A 25,180-nucleotide genomic window follows, 5' to 3' on the forward strand; every position below is an offset into this window, starting at 1 on the left:
GAAGGGATTGGGGGCCATGTGGAGAGGAAGGAAATGTTATTCTTGCCTTGTCAGGGTTCCTGACCTAATAGAGAACTGTGGTTGAGTCTTCATGGTGTCAGACACTACCTATCACTATGCTACATTTCCTGGTAACCAATAGAAGAGTGGACCTAGGTTGTGTAATCTCCAAACCAGGACTCATCATACATGGGTTAGAATTATTGGCCCCAATTCCTCACCCCTCCCTGTATCCACACACGTGCCATAATCTCATTGTGGTGTTACAGGGCACACTCTTCTCCTGGTAGAGGCTCTTCAAAATGTGATATCAAATTCACGGGTCTGACTGCCCACCCCCAGACAAAAATCAAACAAGCAAAAGTCAAATGAAAATGGAAGTCAACTTTTATCCAGGAATACCAGTGACCTGAGGAGAGGTGTTAGCTAACATCTGGTAAACCTGAAGGAGAATGGCCAAGCTGAAGCCATCTCCCCAGTAAACCTGAAGGAGAATGGGCAGGCTAAAGTCATCTCAAAGACTCAGATTTACTGAGGGGTTTTTAAAGAGGGAGATGAGGGAGTAGAATGTGGGAAATGAGAAGCAGGACAGAGGGACACATAAGCAATGAGGGGCAAGGGCTTTATGCAAGATCTCAGATGTAAAATCTTGCTAAGACTGTCTGGTTTCTGCTTTCATCCTTGCTGTTACCTCATGGACCTGCTGGAAGGGTGGAATCAGCATAGTTTTATTGATGTTTTCATTGATTTCCCTTGGATAGTATGTGCAAGTCTGCAGCTTCAGGATGGCTGGAAAACAACTTTACATTCATGTAAATAGTGTTATCTTGTCCCATAACCAAGGTTCAAAATATCAAATAACCATGGGGAAAGAGGGAACTCAGAGAAGTGCGTGCCAGGGAAGAAAACTACCTCTTTAAAATTTGCCTACAGCCCATGTGATTTTAGGTCCCAGCATAGCTTCACTCCTGCTCATTCCAACAGTGGGTGGATTGTACTGTCCTAGCTCTGGACTTGCTTATGTGGCTTGCTTTAGCTCATGGAATGAAGCAGAAATGAAAATGTGCCAGCTCCAAGCCCAGGCTTGAAGAGGCCTATGAGTTTTTGCTTGCCTTTATAGGCTTCTGGCTTCACCATGAGAAGAGCTATCCCATGTAGCCTCTTTGGCCTGGGCTCTAGAACAAACACACATGGGACAGAGCCACTCTAGCTGATCTGTAGACCCACATGGAGAAGTGCAGACAACCCAACCAGCACAGAATTAAAGCATAGCTATACTAGCTAACCTACAGCCCTGTGAGAATCATTATTCCAACCCACTAAGTTTGGGGATGGTTTGTTACATAGTGTTATTGTGGCAATAGCTAACCTGTATACCCACTCCTTCATTAGGTAATAGGTTCAGCTGCTGTAATAGAGACCCAACACAACAGTGGGCAAAATAAGGAAGAAGTTTATTGAACTCTCATGTAACAATCTGATTAAGAAGTCCAGGGTTGGTTTGTTGGCTCATCTGTCAGGGACCCAGTCTCCTTCTATCTTATTGTCCACCTTCCTTGGGGTATAGCCCTCATCCACATGAAGCCTGCAGCTGTTCACAAGTTGCAATCTGAATTTTCTTCAGCCTTGTGAGCCAAAACACTCCCAGTGTGGTGCCAAACCCTCTTTCCAACATCACCCTTCAACACACACAGCCTCACCTCCAACCACTGTTTCCACTTGTGCTTCAGGCCTCAGATTTTTCCTCTTCTTGAATGGGTCTGCTCCTCCTGCTCCCATCCTCCAGGTCTCAACAGCCTCTCACTCCCACTGGGATGTCAGGGGCCAGAGCCAGAAGAGCCTGTTGCTCCCCAGGAGTGAGAGGCCCTGACTCCAGGGTGGGGGTGGCAGTGGCAGTGGCAGTGTTACTTGTGTTCAGAGTCTGAGGTGAGAATCCAGTCTTCCTCACACCACCCTGTCCTGCCTCCTCCACTCTCATCTCCTGCCAGATAACCTCTGCTTCCTCCCAGCCCTCTGCATCATACATCAGTAGTTTAGTGAACATGAAACAGTTTTTGTGTGTGTGTGACCGGTAAGGGGATCGTAACCCTAGGCTTGGTGTCGCCCACACCGCGCTCAGCCAGTGAGCACACCGGCCATCCCTATATAGGATCTGAACCCATGGCCTCGGCACTCCCAGCACTGCACTCTCCCGAGTGAGCCACGGGGCTGGCCCCATTTGTTAAAATAGGTCCCTTTGTCTCAGAGATTGACTCAGGAGGGGCAGCAGATGGGTTGGAAGGGAGGTTTTGTGGACCAGCCATTTAAATAAGCATCCCAGTGATGTTTGAGGATAGAATTCCATAGACTATATTTTCAGAAATTGTGCTTCCTTCTGGACACCTTTTCTCTGGCAGCCCATTTAAACAGAGACTACATTTTCTCTGACATTGTATGGTCTACAGATCACCCAGCTTTTATTGCAGTGAGAACATTCCAGAACAAACTAAGGACCAATCTGACACATTTTTCCAATCACCTCTGAGGATGACTTCATGCCATCAGCAACCTGCACCTCACCTGTTGCCCAGCTATAATGACACCTTCCTGGGACTCTGACTTAGCTTGGTCTTTACAGTGTCACTCCACATAGACCCCTCTTCCTGGAAACCCTTAAGCCTACACCTCCTTGCCACACCTGGATATGGAGGTGTGCAGCAGAGTGTTGGCTGCCTCTTGGCACCCATTCCCAGCACTGTCTATGCAGGTGCCAGAAGTCCGGGAACCACACTTCAAGACTCACTTGCCAGCAGGGTGCTACCAATAAAATGTAGTCATGTGAAATCTGGAAGTTGGGGAGGAAGTAGAAGTCACCCTCTGGAGGAGCAGACATGCAAGCTCTGGTGGCCAGCTGGACTCCACATTCCCCCACTAGTCACCAGCCTGGGGACCATGGGGCTGCAATGACATCAGTGTGGTTTTCTGAAGTTTTCTGACTTCTTTGATTCTCTGGAAATCAGCTGTGGTAAAATAGTCCTTCATGCCACCCTCAACCTTTCCCACCTCAAGCCCCTCCAGTGATAAGCACTAATTGCCTGTATGAAATCTTTTTGTTTGAAATACCTAGAGTGGTTTCTGTTTTCCTGTGTCATGTAACATAAGAAATACATATGTTGTCTCTGTCTCTGGTTTCTGGCACAGAGCTCCTAAATCCCTTGTAACTTTCTGAGTAATAGGGTGTTAGGAGCATCTTCTGTTCTAACATTTGGTCTCTAGCCCCAGTCCTGACACAGAGCTCCTAAGTCCCTTGGAATTTCCTGGGTGACAATAGTCTCTTGTTGGGGACTTGGCTCTCTGTTGCCTGTGTGGCTGCATGCACTGCCTTTTGCTCCTTGCACTTCATGCTCCATAATACCAGCCTGCATGTAGTTCTGGCATGCCCCGTGGTTTTGTGCTCCTCTGCCTTCATACTGTCTATCATGCTTTTCCTTCCTTTTCTCAGCTAAAACCTTTTCTTCCACTTCCCCTCATCTGAGCCATCCCTTACATTTACTCCTTTCCAGCCAACCTAGAGCTGAGCCACATCTTGGTCCACTGCCACTGTCCTGTCTAACACATGTTCTTCTCTGTATTCAGATGGTTGTCTCTCTTCCCAGTCTACAAGCCCCTTGATGGCCTCTGTCCTAGTTGTCAGCTCCTTCTCCAGCACAAGGCATACTGTCTGGCATATAACCCAGGCCCAGCTCAGGGTCCCTCATTTTTACAGGCTCTCCTTAGGTCACTTGACCTTCCTTCCTCTGAAATGCTACATTTCTTTTCTGTATCATTTTTGCCCTAACCATATATTGCCTCATTCCATCATCTCTTAAAAAATGTCTCTCTGACAGGTTTCATCAGAATCAGTGAGAAATTTTATTCATTTACTAGCTGTTGGCCTTGTGTCCATCTGTCTCCATCAATCAGGTCTCAGTTAAGAGCTGGTCTTCTGAGCTGTAGTTTGCCCACCAGTAAGGTGGAGAAAGAGGCAGCCATGGCAGCTGTGTTTTGTGCCATCTGACCACCCCTCCCCTTTCCAGGCTACAGCCAAGAGTGCACACCTGGCCCAAGGAGGGACAGTTCATCCACAGGATGGCCAGGTGAAAACTATGGGCTCAGGCATAAACACTGCCCAATCTAGGACAAGCTGGGCAATGCAGAATCTCTCTTGGGAGTTTTAATTAAGAAATATGGTAAGGTAGCATTTGAGACTAATAATAATTGTACAAATGTGAGACAGTGTTGCACAAAAAATATTATCTAAGCTTCAGTTTGTATACGTACCAAGTTTTAAATAATGTAAATATGCCAAAATAGAAAACTGGAGTTACCTGGAATACCAGTCTAGACTTTGGGAAGCCCAGCAGTACAAGGATCTCTGTTCTTGGTTTCTTGTCAGCTCCCTGCTTATGTCCAACATTCTTATTAAAATCAATACCCCAGCACTCTATAATAGAGTTTAGGCTGACATGGGAGTTTCTGTTCTTCTGACTTAGTATAAAGTGCCTAGTACTATACCTGGCCCAGAGCTGGTGTTCAATAAACAGTAGCTGCCATCCTTCTTACCACCAGTATTATTACTATTAGACTCTGTGATAGCAACCACAGTTTATACTTATTTATATCCCTATACTCTACAGCAGGGCAGTGTAATGGTTAAGAGGCCTTGGAGTCTAGCAGCCTGTTAGCGAGTTCAAGTCTAAGACCCTAACTCATCATGATGGGTGTTTGGCCTTGGGCACTTGGTCAGGTTATGTACATTCTTTTAGCCCTGGTTCCTCATTTGTCAAATGATGATAAATAAGACTATGCTTCCACGGATTGTTGGGATAAATGATTTTTTTAATGTTTTTATTATAAAAGTAATACAAATAAAGAAAAACTGAAATACTGAGGAGAGGACATGTCATCCATTTACTACCCTGCCATCCCACTATAACCACAGTTAGTGATGTGATCTACTTTGCCATCTTATTATACTTGGGGTGTTATGATCACACCCACTCATATACTTTGGTATCTTGCATTTTTTTACTTACTATCACATTTTCTCATGTTTTTCATAATATTCATTACTAATTTTTAATGAGTACAAAATGTACTATTCGTATATATCTATTTATTGACTATTCCCTATACCAGGGGATGGCAAACTATGGCCTTGCATTTGTAAAGTCTTATTGAAACACAGCTATGACCACTTGTTTACATATTGTCTATGGCTGCTTTTGTGCTACAAGTAGCAGTGCTGAGAAGTTGTTACAGAGACAGTATGGTCTGCAAAGGCTAAAATATTTACTTTCTGACCCTTTATAGAAAAAGTTTGCTGACCCCTCTCTTGAACTTTTAAGTAATTTATAATTTAGGCTATTATAAAGTAATACCAGCTGGAACATCTTTGTGTGTATAATTTTTCACACTTTGGACAATTGGTAGATATTAATATAAATGGAATAACTGGGTTTAATTAATAAAAAATGTTATTAAGGTTGATACTGTCCCATACTGTAGCTCTCTTGCAATTTTTTGACATATCCTAAGACATAATAAGAACAGTGGTGACAAGAGTGGAAAGGTAGCACTGGCCTGGTCCCTATTAATCTAGACATGAATGTTTATACACCAGATAAGCATATTTTTAGTTTTGACTTAAAGTCAACCAAAGAGGGAAGTAACAGTAACTGCAATAGGAAAACCAACTGAAAGAAATCTTTTAGTTCCTACTAGGGATAAAAAGGCAAATAGAAGTAAACTCTCAGGTGTCAAGGCATATATGAAATGCCATTCCAAGCTATCTGTAATGGCCAAAAAGCACTGGGAGAGTTGAGTAAGTGAAAGAGGTGGCAGTCACAATATGGAGCTAGCAGGGGCAGCAATGAACAAAAGTGCAGCTATGAGTGTGGGATGACAGAAGCAGCACATGGGTTCCACCTCTCTGAGTACATCCTAGGCATAAAACTGTACACAACTGTAATTAAACTGTCTCCAGATAAGAGAGTTCTAGACTGACTATATTCTTGAACAGCAACAAAAAAATCTTCTATCTGGGGAAGTTTTATTCTTTCTGAAGAAAATTTATGGGATGGGAAAGTCAATCCTGACTACCTAAGTCAACCCTGACTACCTCTGAGATAAAAGATGAAGCAGGCTGACAGGTCTCAAATTCAATCTTGAACGAATAAAATAAGCATCAGGAAGCATAGATGTCATCTTCTAAGGGAAATATTCTGAGGGTGTGGCAGCATAAATCCATCTGTAAGTTTATAATAGACTATTGTAGAATCAGATTCCACAATGGCCAAAGTAAAAGACATTGGCAAATCTGGATCACTTTGCAATTTTCAAGATGCCTTCAAGATCTCCCTTATCCTGTTATGGCTGAGGGAAGCAGTGATGGGTATAGGTACCACAGTCTGTAACCCTTCCCCTTCTAGCTCTGTACCAACAAGGCAGATGAGCTGGAGTTCTGGTAATCCCACACAGTTTACTTCATGCCAACTTTTACTCTCCATGAGGTCCAGGTAAACCAAGAATGCTATATAGACTTGGGTGGCATCTCCTATATCTAATTCCATCATTTCTAAGTACTTAGGGTGGGTGCCCATCCAGGCGTCCTCAGGGGCCCACGAGGGAGCGCCGCTGCCACTGCGAACGCCGCCCGGGCCCAGACTGCTGCAGCCTGCGGTCTGCTCGGCATCGCCGCGTTCCTCCATGCTGGCCCGCAGGGCGCACGCGTGGTGGGATAAATGATTTAAGACTGCGAAATGCCTAAGCCAGCCAGGGCTTGGCACCAACTAAGGAGGTTGTAATTGGCTGCTGCTTCCTATTATTATTACTATTTAGTCTTGTACTTTAAACTCAGTAAATATTTCTTGGCTCACTGAAGTCACCACTTAGAGAAATACTAAGTTCTTCATTCTCAGTAAGACACTTTGGGAGGTAAGTTTGGCAGGCATCAAGAGAACAGATGTCTCTTGCCCAGCATCAAGCAAGCTGATCAACCAGATGAGGAACTGATGGGCTGTCCCCAGTGAGTCTTGCTGCTCCTTGGGGGCTCCATGTCATTCTCCTATAGCTGGCACCATTCTTCATCCATGTTTATTGAACATGGAAGTTCATCTGAACTTCTGATGTTTATTGGTGCTCAGATAGGTGGATTATCTATTCTAATTTATTCAGATTTTCTTTTACTAATGTGTTTAACTTTCACTGACTTACTAAATGTGATTTATTAATGGCTTTTTCTTTGAAAATGGAGTGGAGGAAGCCTTTCATTTTCTGCAAATTGTACTTGTGTTATCACTTGGGATCATGCAGGCATGTATCTGTGTGGGGTGAGATAGGAAATGAGTAGGCATGGTACTGGCAGAGCTGGAGGGAGCTGGACAGCATATACCTGACCTGCAGTAGTGTCAGGAGAGGCAAGGGCAGTGATGTGACTGGAGATGTTGCCCCACCAATATGTTTTCTGAAGTAAAGGCCTGCAGAGGGCAATCTTGGGAAATTACTGCTCTCACACATTCTTCTTTATCCCATCCCTCTAGCACCTCCCTGCTAGCTATGCAAGGGTTGGGATTTTTAAAAAGAGAAACAGAAAACCAGTGTGAATTTTCCACCACCTTTTATGTGTGGAGAACTCCTTACCAAGGTGGGACACATATTCATGCATGAGTTTGAGGGCTTGGGAGAAAAGGAAGGACTTGGCCCCACAGTGCAGGTAGGCTCAGTAATCCAAATACTCTGACAACCTCAAAGACCAAAGACCAAAGAGGGGGCCTAGAAGGTGGATGATCCCCTGTGGGCAGGAAGTCAAGTATGTTGTAAATGACTGGTTCTTGATAAACCAGGGGAGAGAGCAACAAAACAACTGGTATTTGATTTAAAAATCTTGGGGATGACATATTTTCAAGGCTCCCAGAAACTGATTATATTGGGAAATAAAGGATAGAAGCCCTGTTTATTCTTTGCCCACATTCCCTGTTGTGGGACCACTGGCTCCAGTGAGAGTTTCCATCTTCAGTCCTGCTTTTCTTGCCTATGGCCCTTGTTATTTGCATATAAATATTTAACTATTTACATTTAAATTTCTTACCACATGACAAGAATTGGTTATGAATTCTATTTTTTTTAATATGAGAAAAATAAGTATTTTACAAGCAATGCTGAGAAGCCAATATAAAATTCGCAGGTGGCCTGTAGCATGATGGGGTCACTCTGTGTTGTCCTTGGGCACCTTGCTTTCCTCATCCTCGTCAGGGATATCTATGTACATGGGCTTCTCTGAGTTCCCTATGGTAAGAGGAACACTGCCAAGGCTTTTACTCTTGAAAAGAGCAATTAATGGGCTGGCCAGTTAGCTCAGCTGGTTAGCTCATCCTTACCTCACCAAGATCACGGGTTTGGATTTCTTTACTGGCCAGCTGCCAAAAAATAATAATAATGAAAAGTTTTATTTTTATTTCATCTACTCATTGTAGATATAAATTTTAAATTGTCCCCAATCATTTACCCTGCATCCTTGTTGAAAGTTTCATCCTCTTTAGAAGACCTTGCCATGTAGCTTCCAGGCCATGTTTTTTCTTGCATGTAGCATTGAGAGGTCTATATGTATCCCTAAGACAAAGTGGCCACCTTAACCAGAAAATGCCCTCCTAGAAAATAAAAGGGGAAATATTAATTTTGCATTTCCCCTGCTATCTCTGGACACAGCAGTGAATCCTTCTCGAATTTACCTGAGAGTCATTTTGCTGTGAGCATCTCCTATGCAGCAGAAATCTGAAAAAGCCCCTTGAGAGAAAACACATGCACAAGACAATTAGTGATTCACACCATTTTCCGTGTCTCTCCCAATGTACCTCTCTGGTCTTATTAGGGCTAAATGTGTACCTCAGCCCATAATTGCAATGAGCAAAACCACAGGCCAGGAACCTTCAAAAAAATCTCATGCATGCTGGGTTTCCAGAAGCTCTCTGTGTCTATCCAAAAGGGCCTCACAATGTCTCTGGGGAGAACTTTGTATGTGGCATGGAGTGTAAGCAGGACTTTCAGCCCCACGTACCCCCTTGACCAAGTGCCTTCATGCAGTGAACAGAACTCACAGTCACACTGGGCAGAAGCATTTTACATCAGTCCCCTGAGTTTTGTCTCACATGCGTCATTCTCTGGCAGGGTGGTGAATTGCTTTATCATACAGGTGGAATCACATCAAGCAAATGCCTGGGTTCAACTAGCCAAGTTATCTAGCTCATTGATTTTAATACTACAAAGTGTCACTGATGAGTGAGTGAGTTGTGGAACCAGTTTAAAGGATATGACTAGCACTAAAACACAAAATACTCTGAGTACAAACAATATGAAAAAAATCAGTGCACATTTAACAAACTTACATCCATATAGTGTGTGTGTAAGGATTTGTGATATAAAATGCAGCTCACAGCCCAAGCACAATATAATCAATGGAGAAATCCCCAGCTAGAAAAGGAATCATCCTCTTTCTGATACTCACTAACAGTGTGACCATGGGGCAAGATATTTTCCCTTTCACCTTCTCTGTTTCCTTATAATAAAAGAAAGAGACAATCTACTGTCCAAGGTCTCCTAGCTAAACTCTATGAGGTTTGGATAAAAGGAATAGAGAGTGGGGGCCCAAAAACCAGTAGGATAAGAAGGTAAGTTTTATTTCCACTTTAGAGGATGGACTCATGTATTCTACCTTCTACCAGCCTTGAATTATCTCAATGTGTGGCCTTCCCTACCCCCTCTCCAGAGCCTTCAAGAAGGCCTCCAGCCTGATGCCCACTGTGCACCAGAAGGAACAGGCACCACCATAACCTCTCCCCTCCACTCTTGGAAGGACAGCAAGATGTGTCCTTACTACTCCCTGCTAACTCAGCTTTTCCTGGGGAACTAATGTTGCTGGGGTCAGGCAGAGCACTGGGTTAAGTAAGTATTCTTCTTGCCTCTGGCAGTTTTCTCACTGTAAAATGAGGGAATTAAAATAGATACATTTTATGTTCTCCTCTAGTTCTAAAATTCTAATTTAAAAATTGCCAGGTAAATACTTGCCTTGGGTTACTTATCCTTCTCTATCATCCTCTGGTACTGTCCTATGAGAATAAATCTGTTCGGGGGGGGGGGGACATAATCATGATTATCCATCACAATGACCATTATCTCCAAATCTTTTTTTATTCCTTTTATTTATTATAAGTTATCTATCTGGTGAGATAACATCTTTGAGAACAGAGCTCTATCCTGTTTACTAGTTCTTTGATTCTTCACAGTATCTAGCTTAGGGTCTTGCATGCAGCTGGCACTTATTGACTCTTTAGATAATATTCAACAGATAATTTCTAGCAAAAACTCTTAAAAATAGGAAAAAAAGGAAACATCTGTAACTTGATAAAAGTATCTCCCAGAAGCCTAAACAACAGCATGGTTTTAAAGTCAAGAACAAGAGTAGTATGCCTATTATTACTGCTACTGTTCGTCATTGTTGATTTGAGGTCCTAATAAATGCAATAAGAAAAATAAATGGGGTATAAGTATTGGAAAGGAAGAGATAAAACTATCATTATTTGCATATAAAATGATGTAAAATCTAAAAAGCCCAAGAGAAACAACTAAAAATCTATTGGAAGTAATATGAGGATTCATTAAGGTGGCTAGGTACAAAATCAAATGATCAGTGCACAAACCTCAATAGTTTTCCTATGTTTCTAATAACTAATTAGAAAACGGAATGATCCCATTTACAACAGCAATAAAAATGTAAAGTATGTAGGAATAAACTTAACAAAAGATGTGTAAGATCTCTGTGATGAAAACAAACTCTTCTGAAGGATGTTAAGAAGATATAAATACATGGCATGAGATACCATGTTCCGAGAATGTTGTAAAGGTGTCAATTCTCTAATTAATCTACAAATTCAATGCAATCCTATTCAAATCCCAAGACGAATTTTTACAAAAATTGACCAAGTGACATTTGGGAGAGAAAATGGGCAAGAATAGCTATGAAATGTATGAAAAAGAAGACCAAAGAGCAGGAGCTTGCCCTACCAAATATATAATTCAAAATATGTTATAAAGCATCTGGAATTATGTAGTGTGATCCTGGTACTGGCACAGAAAAAGACAAATGGATCAACAGAAGAGAATAGAGTCCAGATAAAGATGGTATTTTAGGTTACTGAAGAAAGAATGAACCATACAATAAAAATTGTCTTAAAAATTGAAAATTCATGAAGGGAAAAATAAGTAAGACTCTCTAACTCAACCATACTAAAAAACAATGAAATAAAACAAATTCCAGATGGATTAAAAACACAAATAACATAATGCTTTAAAAGTACTAAAATAAAATATTAGACTACTGTTGCTTTGCCCCCCGTGGATTTGTCACCCCACTTCCCCTGGGTGATGGAGCTGCAAAGGATTACTCAAAGCCTCTCTCTTCCAAGCAGTGAAAGACCCTGAACTGGTTAATCTCCCACTGGAACCCTCAAGTGAGAGGCATCCGTTCCTTGGGGAATTAACCCTGAACTGGGGTTCTCATCCCACATTTATTTTCTAGACCAGGAAGTTACAGGAAGAGAACATAGGTGGGGTTATAGTTTAACAACATAGGCTGGTAACTTTCAGGGAAACAAGCCAGATGACATTTCAGTAAGGCAATTAAGGGGTCCTATCAACAAAAGCTTGATCTTAGCAAACATTCCTTCTCCCTCCAGCAATTTTCCAGTATCTACACATATCAAGCAGTAACTTGTCTGTCCTTGAGCCAGCAACTTTGTTGTGCCACAAATCTTTATCTTACACCAGAGACTTTATGGCCTGAGGAAAATTTCCAGTCTTCTACAAGGTCAATATTTGAAACTGCAAGGCTTTGCAAAACCAGGCCCTGTGAAGTACATTTGCTTTATAGTATATTCCACAGATTATTCCATGAAATGACAAAGGCCTCTAATGACTCACACCCCTTAAGCCACCAGGTTAGGGCCACCGATGCTATGGCATAGACTATAAATTACATACTCTTCACAGCCTTTGGGCCTTTCTCCACTGGATTGTCTTTTTCTTGCTGGTTTATAAAACTCTTTGTATTAAATATATTAATCCTCCCAATGGTTTTCATTGTACTTCAGTGTTTCAAATATTTCCCAGTGTTTTTTGTTTGTTTGTTTGTTTCTTTCTTTAAGGAGGCAAAACAGAGTGGCAGCAAGGTGTGCAGTCTTTGCAGTCAAGGGAATCTGGGTTCTGCTTTCAGTTTTGCAACAGGGGCCTTAAATTGATCTCCTTTGTAAAGAGGGATGATAATATCCTCCTCATGAGACTGTTGTGAGGATTAAATCATACAATACATGGAAAACTGTTCATCCTATGCTTGCTATATTTAAGTGCTAAGTTTGCTAGTGATGTCACTGACAAGACAAGCAAATCTACCAAAGATTTCTGCCTCTGATATCAGGCTTAGGAAGCTCTTCTCCACTGCAAGATTATAAAATATATTGCTTCTATTTTTCTCTAATATTTTTGCATTTTCTTTTTTTACATTTACTGAAATATATTTAAGGTGAGAATAGGGATCTGCCATCACTTACCCCTCAAATAGTTAGGCAGCTGTTCTGTTAGCATTTATTCATTTTCTCCCACTGATTAGAATATTAAAAAGTGACATTTCAAAAGTCTTAGGAACACAGGTCTGTCTATTGTTGGATTCTGCTTACTACTTCAAAGAAATATTAGGTTGTCTTATTCCTCATAGTGGAATTGACATAATGCTTCATCTCTCTCTTCCTTTGAACACCTTTATTGTCTACTATAGGTAAAACACTGCATGCTCCCTGTCTTCATATAGCTTATCATCTCAGTGGGGAAATGAAATAATAAAAACATACAAATAAATACAAAGGTAAGGTTAAATTGTATCCAGAAACTAAAAGCAATATAGTAGTTGAAAGTTCAAAAGAACAAAAGGCCACATGACACCTGGAGGCCTCTGCAGGCTGACACCAGGCTGGTCCCTGCCTCCTATACAGAAATTAGACTTTGTCCTCACCAAGAGAGAGCTCACTTTTCCCTTTCAGAGCAGTCTCACTTTGTCAATATCACAGGACTGAACAAAAATCAGAATGCTAGATTACAACTTGACAATGAGAAATATATGTCATTGCACAGACAACATCTGTGTCTACACAATCTGGGAATCACCTCTCTGGAGAGAGGGGTCTCTGTGGCACACTGAAGTACAATCTGAAGGTTAATGTGAGAACAGAATTAGAACAAAAGGAATCAGCTGGCTCCAGTGTTTAATGGAAAAGGCTGAGGTGGCTGGATTTGCCCATCTCCCCGCAGGCACAGCCTTGCCTGGGCCCGATCCCACATCTGCCTGAGGCACCATGTCTACTCACACACAGCCCTTTCTGGGCTCTTCCTTGCTCTATGCTTTCACTACTGACCAGCCCTCTGCAGATGGACATGTTTTTCTTTAGATATGTTAATACATCTAGTCGGGTTCTGCTCACATCTATAGAACAGGGGCATTACATCTTTACTCTGCTCCATTATGTGTGGACCTTGGTGTTTCTCTGTTGGATAGCTGTCTTTTAAAAAATTGTTTACCACATTTTTAAGTTCTCAGGGGAGGGGGAATACCTCACTATAGACCCCAAGAAATAGTGACAAATCTTGTGAAGGGACTAGGCCCAGAGTATTCAGGGATGGCTTCATGAGGAAAGATGAACTTAAGGTGGCTGTTGACAGATTCACAGGACCTCCACAGGCAGTGATACACAGGAATTTTCAATGAGAAAAGGCACAGACACAAGTAGGAATGGGCTGCTTTGGCTGGAATGGAGGGCCACGATGATGGTAGAAAAGGTAAATGAGGTAAATTTACCTCAAATGAGGTTGGGTTGGTAGGGTCGAGTCAAGACTGTCAGCTTCTCAAATCACTCTTTTAGTATGCCAGGACCTACCTTTTGGGAAAGTAATAAGCCATTTTGTAATTCAACACAGGTAAACAGAGGCAAGCTCCAGGAATAGGCTCCTGTAAATATGACATGCTTTAGAGTAGCCTAATGCAAGATTTAGCTGCAGTGCTTTGACTAAACCTATTTAGACAACACCTTACATGCTGGAGAAGAAGGATGCTATGTAAATATAATGAATCTCCAGGGTAACACTTTTATCTTTAGGCCCCTTCCTTTCTCCCTAGGGTGATGACAGCTCCATGAGGCTTAAGATTATAACTCTCTTGTCATTCTAGTAACAGAGAAAGAAATCAGAGGTAGAATGAGCTTGATTGGTGAGTACATAAAATTGCTGACATACTTTTAGTTTTGCAAAATTTTACTATCATATCAACTCTGGCCTTCTTAAACTTCTCAAAATAGTCTAGTGGCTTATTATTTTGGTTTTAATTCCACAGAGATCTCCTGGGAGTGAGGTTCCTTTAAAGATCTGTGGAATACACTTTGCAATAAAAGAACAAAGCATGCCTCAGTCTCAGTGACTGAAGAGGAATGTCAAATAGTAGTAGGTGGGAAAGTGGCTTTGATTTTCATTTTATGGGTTCAGATTCTATTATAAAGATAGACATATTCTAGAACCTGAATTAATGATCACTACAACAGTCACAGATATTGCCAAGAAATCCTGGAACATCTTTAGTGAGCTTTAAAAAAAAAAAAGAACAATTGTTTTTATAAAACAAAGAGGTAAGATAAAAGCTGGGATGGTTGGGTAGCTCACTTGGGAGGGCATGGTGCTTATAACACCATGGTCAAGGGTTCAGATCCCTGTACTTGCAACACACTAAAAGGAAGAAAGGATGAAAGCTAACTATTTAAAACCCCATTCTTGGGCTGGCTGGTTAGCTCAGTTGGTTAGAGCATGACGTTGTTAACACCAAGGGTTTGGACCCCAGTAGGCATCAGCTGCCAAAACAAAAACAAAACAAAAACCAAAAAAAGCATAAAACCCCACTCTTCCAGATGAGTAGCTTACAGGTTCTTAAAGAACATACTAAATCTAATGTGTTACATAATCTTATTATTAAGCATTTTCTTCTACAATTCATCTTGTGTGTTAGGTTTGCTTTATTCTATAAATGAGCAAAGTGGGAGATCACTGTCTTGGCCAAAGTACATGACTAAGACAGGATATAGACTGGAAGCCTCTGGTCTTCCTGTTTGGGCACTTTAATGGTACATCCTACATGATGGAAAATTCTGGGTCTCCTGTTTCAGCAGTTGTAGTCTTTCTGTTCATCCAGGCCTTCTGTGCTCTCATTGACATAGTTCTCAGTTACCCATTGGTCTGTGTCCCATTCTGCCTTGGATGCCTCCACTTCTTTCTGCTCACTGAGAAGCTTCATCGGGAGGCCTGTTCTGGAAATGAACTTGGCACAAGCCATTTGTACATGGAGCTCAGTGCAGTCCATTTTAACGTCTTGATAACATGAGAAATGAACTTTCTCATATCATTGTCAGAGATGAGGGATCCTAGCTGCTGGTTTAGCTGAAGTTCAAATTGATCACCTGGGGATGGAAGCAATGGGTAAGTGAAGACTTTGGACTTGGAGGGTAAGTCAGTGCCCAGGCTGTGGTATTCCCATTATGTTCCATTGGATCGTTTAGCAGTTGGCATTAACTTTAATGCAGTCACAGCAGAATCTACTGCAGAATTCTTGTGGGTTGTGTTTTCAGACATAGTTTCTGTTGGTACAGTAGTGTTTTCTACAAAAACATTTTTATCAGAAGTATTTCTTGCAATAGTGTTTTATTCCGTAGTGTTTTTTTCTGTAGAAGTCTCTGAAAGAGCAAATAATTCTGGGAAAGGATTTTCCTAAGAAATTAGGTCTCCTGAAGATGAAAAAGCCCCTTGTGAAGGTGAATTTGTAAGCCTCCTCAATGCAGAGAATGTAGGCCTCTTTGCGAACATCAGCCTCTTGAGTGAACCTTCCTTTCTGACCTTTGACTCAGTTTGGCTTTGGGTGTTTTGTGGATCACATGAGAGCAAGTTTTATGAAAATGGTGAGTTTTTATGGAATGTAAGATTGGTTTAGCAGCCTTCACATTTTTAACTCTAGCATTTGCATCTTCTAAAGCAAAAATGGTGTAGGTTGAGTCTTTTGATCTGTTTCTCTTCTTAGGTAGGGATTTTGCTGTGATGAAAGCAGAGGACCTGCCAATCGAGAACTGTTTCAGGAAAGAAGAGACTGCAGCCTTATGTTCCTCTGTGAACAAAGACTTTGTATGTATGAGATTCCCACTAATTTCCTGGGCTTCTGCACCACATGAAGTTGTTCCAGCTCCCTTGGGTTTGGTCTCCTGAGCTGCCTTTCTTTAGCAATGTTCTCCACAAATGACTGGCCACTCTGTTTCCTCTTGATGCTCTGATCCCTCACTTCTTTGAAATGCCTTTTCTTTATGCCCCTTGGCCCCTTGAGGACTCTGTTCACTCTCTGCAGCCTTTTTCCTACACTGGTTGGCTGATTAGCTCATTTGGTTAGAGTACAGCCTTATAACACCAAGGTCATGGGTTCAGATCCCCACACTGGCCAGCTGCCAGAAAAGAAAGACATAGAATTTTAAATACTCAGAATTGCTTCCAGTTCTCCACCCTTTCAACTTATTTATTGCTTGGCCCCAAACCCTCTCCCCAGTCCCACAGGAACCCAGCTTGCTCCAGTTATCTCTGTGCCCTGTTGCAACACTTTTGATGGCCAGTAGCTAAGAAGGCAGTTTGCAGAAGCACTTCCCAAGCACAGGAAGTTGTCACAATTTTCTGTGACCACTCTGCCAAGTCAGGCCTACTTGTTTGGTGGATCCAGAAACCTTTCTGGGGCTGGAAATAATCTTCTCTAAGACCCCATGACACAGATGGGCATGTGGGCAGAGGAGGAGCAGATGAGCACAGGGACACAAGAAGAGGGAGCAATGAAGTAGACACTGCCCAGGCTGAGCAGTGGGTGGGAGAGATTTTTAGACAAGGAGGGGAATCATCAGTTCTCTGGTCTCAGCACCCATTGATTCCACCCACAGCACATTTCCTTTGTGCATCACTTCAAGTGGTGCTGCTGGTTGTCTGCAGGATGCCCTTGGAGAAAGCCACCTGGAAGGTGCAGAGAGAAGGAGCCATGGGGATTATCAAAGATGAGTATGGGCTCCCATCTTTTGGTGTATTCATTTGCTAGGGCTGCTGTAACAAACTGACATGTATTGTCTCACAGTTCTGTAGGCAATAAGTCCCAGATCAAGGTGTCAACAGAGTTGGTTCCTTCTGTGGACTGTGAGCAACAATCTTTTCCAGGCCTCCCTCCTAGCTTCTGGGGGTTTGCGGGCAATCTTTGCCCTTCCTTGGCTTGTAGAAGCACTGCCTCAGTCCCTGCCTTCATCTTCACATGGTGTTCTTCCTGTGTGTGTCTCTGTGTCCAAATTTCCCCTTTTAAATAAGGACACCAATCATATTAGATTAGGGGTCCATCCTGTTCCGATATGACATCATCTTAACTAATTATATCTACAACAATCCAATTTCTAAATAAGTTGCATTCTGAGGTCCTGGGGGTTAGGACTTCAACATACAAATTTGGGGGGTGGGGAACAATTCAATTGATAACAGTTGGGTACCTACTATGTACCAGGCACTGAGAACATAAATTTAGGTATTACTGCTAACCTTTTAACAGTCCCACAAGATGAGTATTATCATACCAGTGTTACAGGGGATGAAAGCAGGGCTCAGAGAAATCAAGGGTCTTACCTGCAGTTAGACAACAATAAGGCCATCTTAATGCATCACCCAACCCTTGCAGAGAACCTGGGATTTGGCTATTGCAGCACTTCTCTCCTAGGACCCCAGATAGGAAATTGTCTCTCCATCAACTTCCTCCATATATGCCACTCTGTTTAGAGTAGACTGGCCAAGGATCACTTGGTTCTGTCAGATTCCAACATAAATCACTCATAAGCTATGCATCTCCAGAGTAAACATGGCAGGTGGTCTGTGGGTGTGGAACCTTGGATGGATATGAAAGGCAGGTGTGTGGGCTGGAGCCTGGCCCTCTTCTGCACATGCTGCTTTGCATGGCAACATTCTTCTTCTTCTGAGCTAGTTTGGATGCTGTGAAGCCCAAGTTCCAGGAGCCACATCTGGTGAGGGCCTTCTTCTTGGTGGGGACTCTGTAACCATTCTAAGTACAAGGAAGGAAAAAAATCTAAGACATACCATGAAGTGAAAGAATCAAGTTGTAGGATGTTGACATGTATGTAAAAAAAAAAAAAAAACACTGCACAACAAACCTATTTTGCTATGTGCATATATATGTAGGAAAATGCATGGGGAAGGGTCTGGAAGGATATATACCAAACTCAGAGTAGTGCTCCTCAGGGGTGAGGGATTAGGGCACAAAGAGGGTTTCCACTATACCTGTTATTTCATTTTTATACATTAAGATTATAGTCATATATTTCTTGTTTAACAGAAAATAAATTGCTCCTTACTTATTTTAAAGAGGGCCCACCAAATTTAATTTTTGAATAACCATAACATTACAGTCAGTAGAGGTTGATTTGGGATATGAAAGGGGATTTGAGATATGCATTTAGTATTCATATCTGGAGAGAATATACTCACAGTTTCTCAATCCAGTGGTATGCTTCCCATGTATTTTCATCAATGTACGAAATAGAGTTTCCTTGGAAATTTCTGTGAAGAAACACAGTTCATATCCTTAAATAGGTAGGAAAAGAATGAACAGAATAAGTAAAAGAATCATGACAAACTCCTGGGGGATATTCAAATATGAAAAATACTAGCTTTCTAATTTCCAGAGCTATCAGTTTGCACAATTAATAAAGAAATAATGTGGGGTCACAGGCACAACCATGAGGCATCTCCTCAGAATCTAAACTTCCTATCTGTCCAATCTTTTGGGAAGATAATGCCAGTTAGTTACTTTGCTTTTTTCTCTCTCTCTCTTTTCCCAGTTAATTACTTTGAATGTAAGTATTTCCCCCCCAAATCACTGTGTCTAAGTTGACCCCTTCTACAAATAATAAGAAAATGGTAAATAATTCAACAGAAAAATGGGCAAAATGTATCATTTTCAGCAAAAAAGAATAAAGAATCCCCATGCCAAATAACACCAAAACCTTGGCTAAGTGCCCTCTGTTGACACCTCTCCAGGTATTGCAAGGGTAAGGGAAATTAGAAATTAAAGGGTCTAATGTGCTGATGTGGAATGAACTCTTAGACATACTGTATAGGGAAAAAGCACAAATCAGTGAGCAAGAAATAAAGCACTAATTCCCTCATTAGGAAAAAAATGCAAAGGAAAGAGATCGGATGGAAGGATATGCACAAAAATAGTAACGGGTTATTTTATGGGTGGTAGTGATGTTGTAGGTAGGGCAAGGGGGCCCAGTAGATGGCCTCACCCCTCCAGTCCTCTTACCAGGTTCTTGACTCTGCCACAGGAAAGAATTCAAGGGCAGAATCACAGTAGACAGTGAAAACAAGTTTAATAAAATAGATAAGAAATACAGGTTCGCCGGAGAGAGCACAGCATAGCTCCAGAGACTGAGCAGGCCCCACACCAAGTTTAACACAAAAGTAAGTTCAGTACCAACATCAAGTCTAACACAAAAGCTAAAATTCAGGACAAAGTGCAGGCTGGCTCAAGAGAGTGAATAGCTGCTTGGTGAACATAAGTTATATAAGTTATATATAAGTTATATATGCACCAGAATGTTCTGTGCTCTCTACTGGGCATGCCCAGCAACTGAATTGCATATGCCAGCACCCCATGTTCTCATTTTCCCTGTGTTGGTGCTAAAATAGGTCTAACTGGCAACAGTAACTTTCCTCCAGGGCAGAGCTCAGAGGAGGGGAGCTGGTACCTCAGGAAGTGGCTGGAAACCCAGAAGCATGTTCTGAAACCCGAGGCCAGGGAAACTGAGCACATCCTATACCAGTAGGGTGCAGAGTATGGAGTCATAAAGGTGTATGGGGGTGTACAGATTTTCACGTTATCCTACATACTTTTTTGACTTTTTTTAAAAAGTGGGAGTGTCTCCATTAATGACACATGTTTAAAGGAACCTGTTAGATTCCTTATATGCAGTTTCAACTCTGTGGATGACTGAAACCTTACCTTTAATTTTGTCCCCATTCCTCAACAACAACTTACTTAGTTTATATACACAATTTCCCCTGGAAAGCGGCAGAAACAAGTCAAAAGAAATACCTCTCTGCTCATCTGCCTAGTGGACAATTCCACTCAACCAGAAGCCTTCTGGTTGCATTACATTCACTCCTAAAAAACCTAAGACTGAACTCATCTCCCTCAAACTGGCTCTCCTTCCCAACTGTTATATTTCTGCCTGTTATACCACCATTGTTCTCATTATTCAGGACAGAAACTTAGAAGTTATATTTGATTTTTCTCCTTCCCATACACCCTATCCCCCAAGTCTTCAGTCGGTTACTAAATCTTTTCTGTTCTTTCTTTGAAATGGTCCCCAGGATTTTCTTTCCACTCCTATCACAACCACTCTGATTCAGACACTTCTCACACCACTCCTAGATTTTGCTAGAGCTTTCTATTTAGTCTCCCTCTATTACATGTCTCCCTCTAGATGACTCTAAATATGTATTCTAAAATTATCCTCCTGTTTTAATCATTTATCTGTTTTGCTTGAAAATTTCAATGGCTCTCCAAATCTCTTTGTGTAACATTCAAATCCCTATAGCTGATATTTCAGCTTTTTCACAATCATTGCTTCCTAACCCAATTCTTTGGAGCCAAACTGGTGTACAAAATTTTGATCATTCCTGCAGCCATGGCTTAGTCTAGGCTGTACTCCCTATTTCTCTCTTTTTAACAAGTTACTTAGCCATTCATTAAGACCCAGGTAAAGTTTTAGCTTACCCATGCTGCTTTCCCTGATCCCTACACCTAAGTGATTACAAATTCTGTTGAATTACAGCACCTATTGTCTGCATCTAATTTAGATCTTAATTATGTATCACTTCCCTTTTTATGCCTAGTCCCTTTCTTCCCAACTATCATGTTCATGTTCTGGAGACAATGTCATACTTCTGTGGCTCCCAAAGTACTCAGACCTAAAATGGGTACAAAATGGCTGTCATACGTAGAAATCCAGGGACAAAGATATGTTCTCAACATGCCTGAAGGACTGAATTATAATAATAATAATGGCTGCCATTCATATATAGATTTTAGGCACTGATATAGATGTTATATATTCACTTATCTAAATCTCACAACAATTCTCTGAACTGGTAACTATCATAATCCCCATACTATAGATGAGGAAATTGAGCCACAGAAACTCACCCATGGTCCTAAGGCTAATTAATGACAGTCCTTGGTTCAAAGCCAGTCAGTCTGGCTCAAGAAATTACTCTTGTCTCATCGCTAATGAGATAGGGAGAGGTAGCCTGATGTAAAGAGGGTGGCTCCAAAAATGGGAGTAGAGCAGAGGTTAAAAAATATTATGCTGCTAAATGAAAATGGATTAAAATAGACAGTAAGGGCAATCACAAGTGAAAGCCTGGAAAAGGGGCAAAACAGTAAGGAGAATGAGGAAAAGGAAAAGTTGACAAGCAAAAAGTAAAATCAGAAAGTCAGTCAAAGTGGATTGGGAAGATGAAAAAGACCTAGGAAAATTTCAAGGAAAAGGCTGCCATGCCAAGCAAGGGGTAAGAAACAAATGAGAAAAGGTGATTCTTACAAGATGGTGAAGGTGCTATTGTAGGATTTTGACTCTGGCACAGGCACTCAGCGGAACCTCTGCTCTGTGCTGAGATACTTACATGACACTGTCTCATCACTGCAGATACAGAGCTCAAATAGGTTTCTGGGGTATAATTTCCAGGAGATACGAATAGATGCTGAGTTATAGTAAGTTCCAGATCAAAAGGGGTGAACTGTGACTTCAGTCATGTGTGGATGGGAAGTCTGGACCTAGTCTGGATGTGGAGTTGTAGTCTTCTTCAGGGATGCAGAATGCTAAGCCTACATAGAAGATACTGAAGATATGATAAGCTGCATCTCTAAAGGCCATGTTCTGACATTGGGTGACGTTGGATGCTGACCTTGATCCTGACCTGGTTTTGAAACTGTCAACTCTTGAAACCCTTCAGGTGCAGCTGCAACATCCTTAGGTAGACCTGGAGACTGAGTTGCACTCTTCAGCATGGACGAAGGTTTCAGCTCTGTAGTATGTTCTGTAGATAAGGTAAGTTCCCGGTACAAAGATTTAAAAGAGACTTGAGTCAACATTGGATGCTGAGTCTGGACCTGGCCTAGACGCAGAGATGTAGACTTTTAAAGGGGTAAAGAATGTTGAACATCCATAGTGGCTACTGAAGTTATGTAAACTCCAGCTCCAGAACTGGTAATGTGAAATGTTGGATGCTGACATTTAACCAGAAATGCTCCTGAAATTATCACAACTTGATACGCTGGGGATTGAGCAAAAACTTTTCTACGTGGCTCTGGAGGCTGAATTTGGGTTGCCTGCATTCTTGGAGAGTGTTCAGCCTTGGTAGATTGTTCTGGAGTTATGGTGTGTAGGCAGAGAGCTGGGATTTCAGTCAAGTTCGGATGCAAAGCCTGAGACAGGAGAGGAAGTAGACATGATCTTTCAGAAGGCTGTGAAGGATGAGATGTAATCTTCTTTAAGGCTGTAGAATGTTCACCCTTCACAGTGGGTTCTGCAGAGCTGTTCATCTCCAAGTCCAAAGGTTGATGTGTGATACTAGGCAACGGTACATTATGAGTTTCATACACACTTAGGCGGCATAGAAAGTGTCATCTCATGAAGTGGTTAAGGTTGAATGACACTTTCATTAGGTGGGTCTGGAGGCTGAGCAGGGGCAAACTGCTGGGTTGGGGATGAAAACACAAGTACAGGGTATCTGAAGGATGAGTTCGGAACTGCGGAACAACTGGAGAAGGTTCTACCAGCTTTGCGGAACCAAGAGGATGAAGAAGGGCCTTTTGGTGGAACAGGGATGAGTCTACCTTCTAAGATGGTGCTGTAGGTTAAGATGGTGGTCAGCTGCTGAGCTGGGGAAGGATCCAATTCCTTAGGTGGCACTGAAGGGGGAACTGCAGTATCCTGGGGGACGGATTAAGGCTTGGGACCCTCTCTAGGGGTCCCTAGAGTCAGACCTGGAGCCTCAAACTGGTTCACAGGTGGTACAATGTCCATAGATGGCTCTGGTGGCCCAGTAGGGGCCTGCTGTTGGATTGGAGAAGGGCCAACCTCCTTAGGATGATCTGGAGTCTGAGCTCTGGATTCTCACTAGGCTAGTTAGATTCGACATTTTCAAGAGAAATCTGGAGTTTGGGAAGCGGGATGTGATTGAGATGGAGAAATTTGAAGCAGCCCGGTGGGAACCGAAGGCTTCGCAGGGCCCTACGGCCAGACTGAGGAAGGTTCCACATGGGCACTAGGCTCGGGAGGAGTCACAGTGAGCTCCACATGCACACGCATAACTATTGTACTAGGCCGAGTTGAATCACGACCTCTGGAGATAAAAGACACATCTAGTAGTGAAAATGTCATCTCGTCCTTCAATGGACTATGAATTGAATCCTCCACGGAGGACGCTGGTGGCTGCATTCCGTAGTCTTGGTGGACTGCTGGAGGTTCAACAGCTAAATGGGGCTATGGAGGGGAAGCTGAGCTCGCTAGCTGGTTTGGAGAAGGTTCCTTAGGAAGCTATTCGGGTTGACTGAGGGCCTGCTGATGGACTGATGAATGTCCATCCATTTCAGAGGGGAGCAGTTGCTGGATGGTAACCTCTTGTAGGTCTCTCAAAGTTCCAAACTCTTCAGGAGACAAGGTGGACTAAGCTGGGTCATCCAGTGGGGTTGAAGTTTGAACCTCAGCAGTGAGCTCTGGACCCTAGTGGTAACCAAGACATTCATAGGTTTAACAGCAACAGTGTGCCATGTTCCTGGCGGAAATTGATCGAGACCTACAGTGAAAGCTGTTACCTCTTGAGGCTCTAGAGGTTGAGCTAAGACTTCATTATGGAGCTCTAAAGGCTGACCTAGGACATCCTGCTGGGTGGCAGAATGTTCCTCCTACTCAGTAGTCTCTGGATTTTCGGCTGCAGGATCCCGCTGCGTTAAAGAGGGTTTCTCCTCCTTAATAGGTTCTGCAGGTCGAACTGAAGCTTCTTGTTGAAATGAAAAAGGCTCCACCTCTTCATGAGGCCCTGGAGGTGGAGTGGGCATGTCCTGCTGTATTGTAGAATATTCGGCATCATGAGTTGGCCATGAGGGCTGAGCTGTGGACTCCTGGCAGACTGGAAAAGTCCCCACCTCTGCAGCAGCCTGTACTGTTATGATAAGCTGCAGCCCTGGGAGGTTAATCTTGGACAAGTTTGAATACTTAGTGTGTTGGTGTCATGGAGGTAAAACTGTCATTTCGTGATGCTCTGGAGACTGAGCTGGATGCTCCTGTTGGATTGGACAAGGTTCACTCTCCTCAGACACCCCAAAGTCTGAGCTGGCTGATCCTGTTCACTAGGAGAAGGTTCAGCCTCCACAGGGAGCCCTGGACGCTGGGCTGAGGTCTCCTGCTTGCCTGGAGAAGTTTCAGCCCCCGCGCGGTAGGCTGTGTGCTTATGGTAATGACCACACCCGCACGTTAGTGGGCTACGTCTGGGCTACAACTGTAACGACGGGCAAGGTATAATCATGAGCTTGGTCCTGACTTGGGGGTTGAACCGTCACCTCATGATGTGGTGGACTTTGAGCTATACTCTTCATAGGGAACTCGGGAGCCTGAGCTGGGGCCTGTTGCTGAACTGGAGAAAGTTCACTCTCCCCAGGAGACCCAGCAGGCTGAACTGGCTGCTCCTGCTGACCGGGAGAAGGTTCCGCCTGCACAGGAAGGGCTGTGGACGTTGAGCTGGGTCCTCCTGCCGTGTTAGAGAAACTTCTACATCCTCCGGGGGCTGTGCAGGTGGATCTGGGAACTGCTGCTGGGTTGGAGAACGTTCTATCTCCTCAGGGGGCTTCGGAGGTTGAGCTGGGGCCTCCCGCTGTGTTAGAGAATGTTCTACCTCCTCTCCGGACTCTGCATATGTAGCTGGGACCTCCTGCTCGGCTGGA

At 42.7% G+C, this 25,180-nt stretch overlaps 1 protein-coding gene and 1 pseudogene across 1 annotated transcript; both read right to left on the minus strand.

The window, feature by feature from the left end:
* Window positions 1-6,124: 6,124 nt before the first annotated feature.
* On the minus strand, window positions 6,125-6,728 carry LOC134361249 (tRNA-splicing endonuclease subunit Sen15-like). Its single transcript, XM_063076285.1, has one exon. The coding sequence runs from the start codon at window positions 6,726-6,728 to the stop codon at window positions 6,357-6,359; it is 372 nt and encodes a 123-aa protein (XP_062932355.1). The 3' UTR covers window positions 6,125-6,356.
* A 1,496-nt stretch (window positions 6,729-8,224) lies between these two features.
* LOC134391739 (leucine-rich repeat-containing protein 37A-like) lies at window positions 8,225-21,386 on the minus strand (annotated as a pseudogene).
* Window positions 21,387-25,180: the final 3,794 nt, after the last annotated feature.

This window comes from Cynocephalus volans, chromosome 12, assembly GCF_027409185.1.
Source record: "Cynocephalus volans isolate mCynVol1 chromosome 12, mCynVol1.pri, whole genome shotgun sequence".
Lineage (NCBI taxonomy): Eukaryota > Metazoa > Chordata > Mammalia > Dermoptera > Cynocephalidae > Cynocephalus > Cynocephalus volans.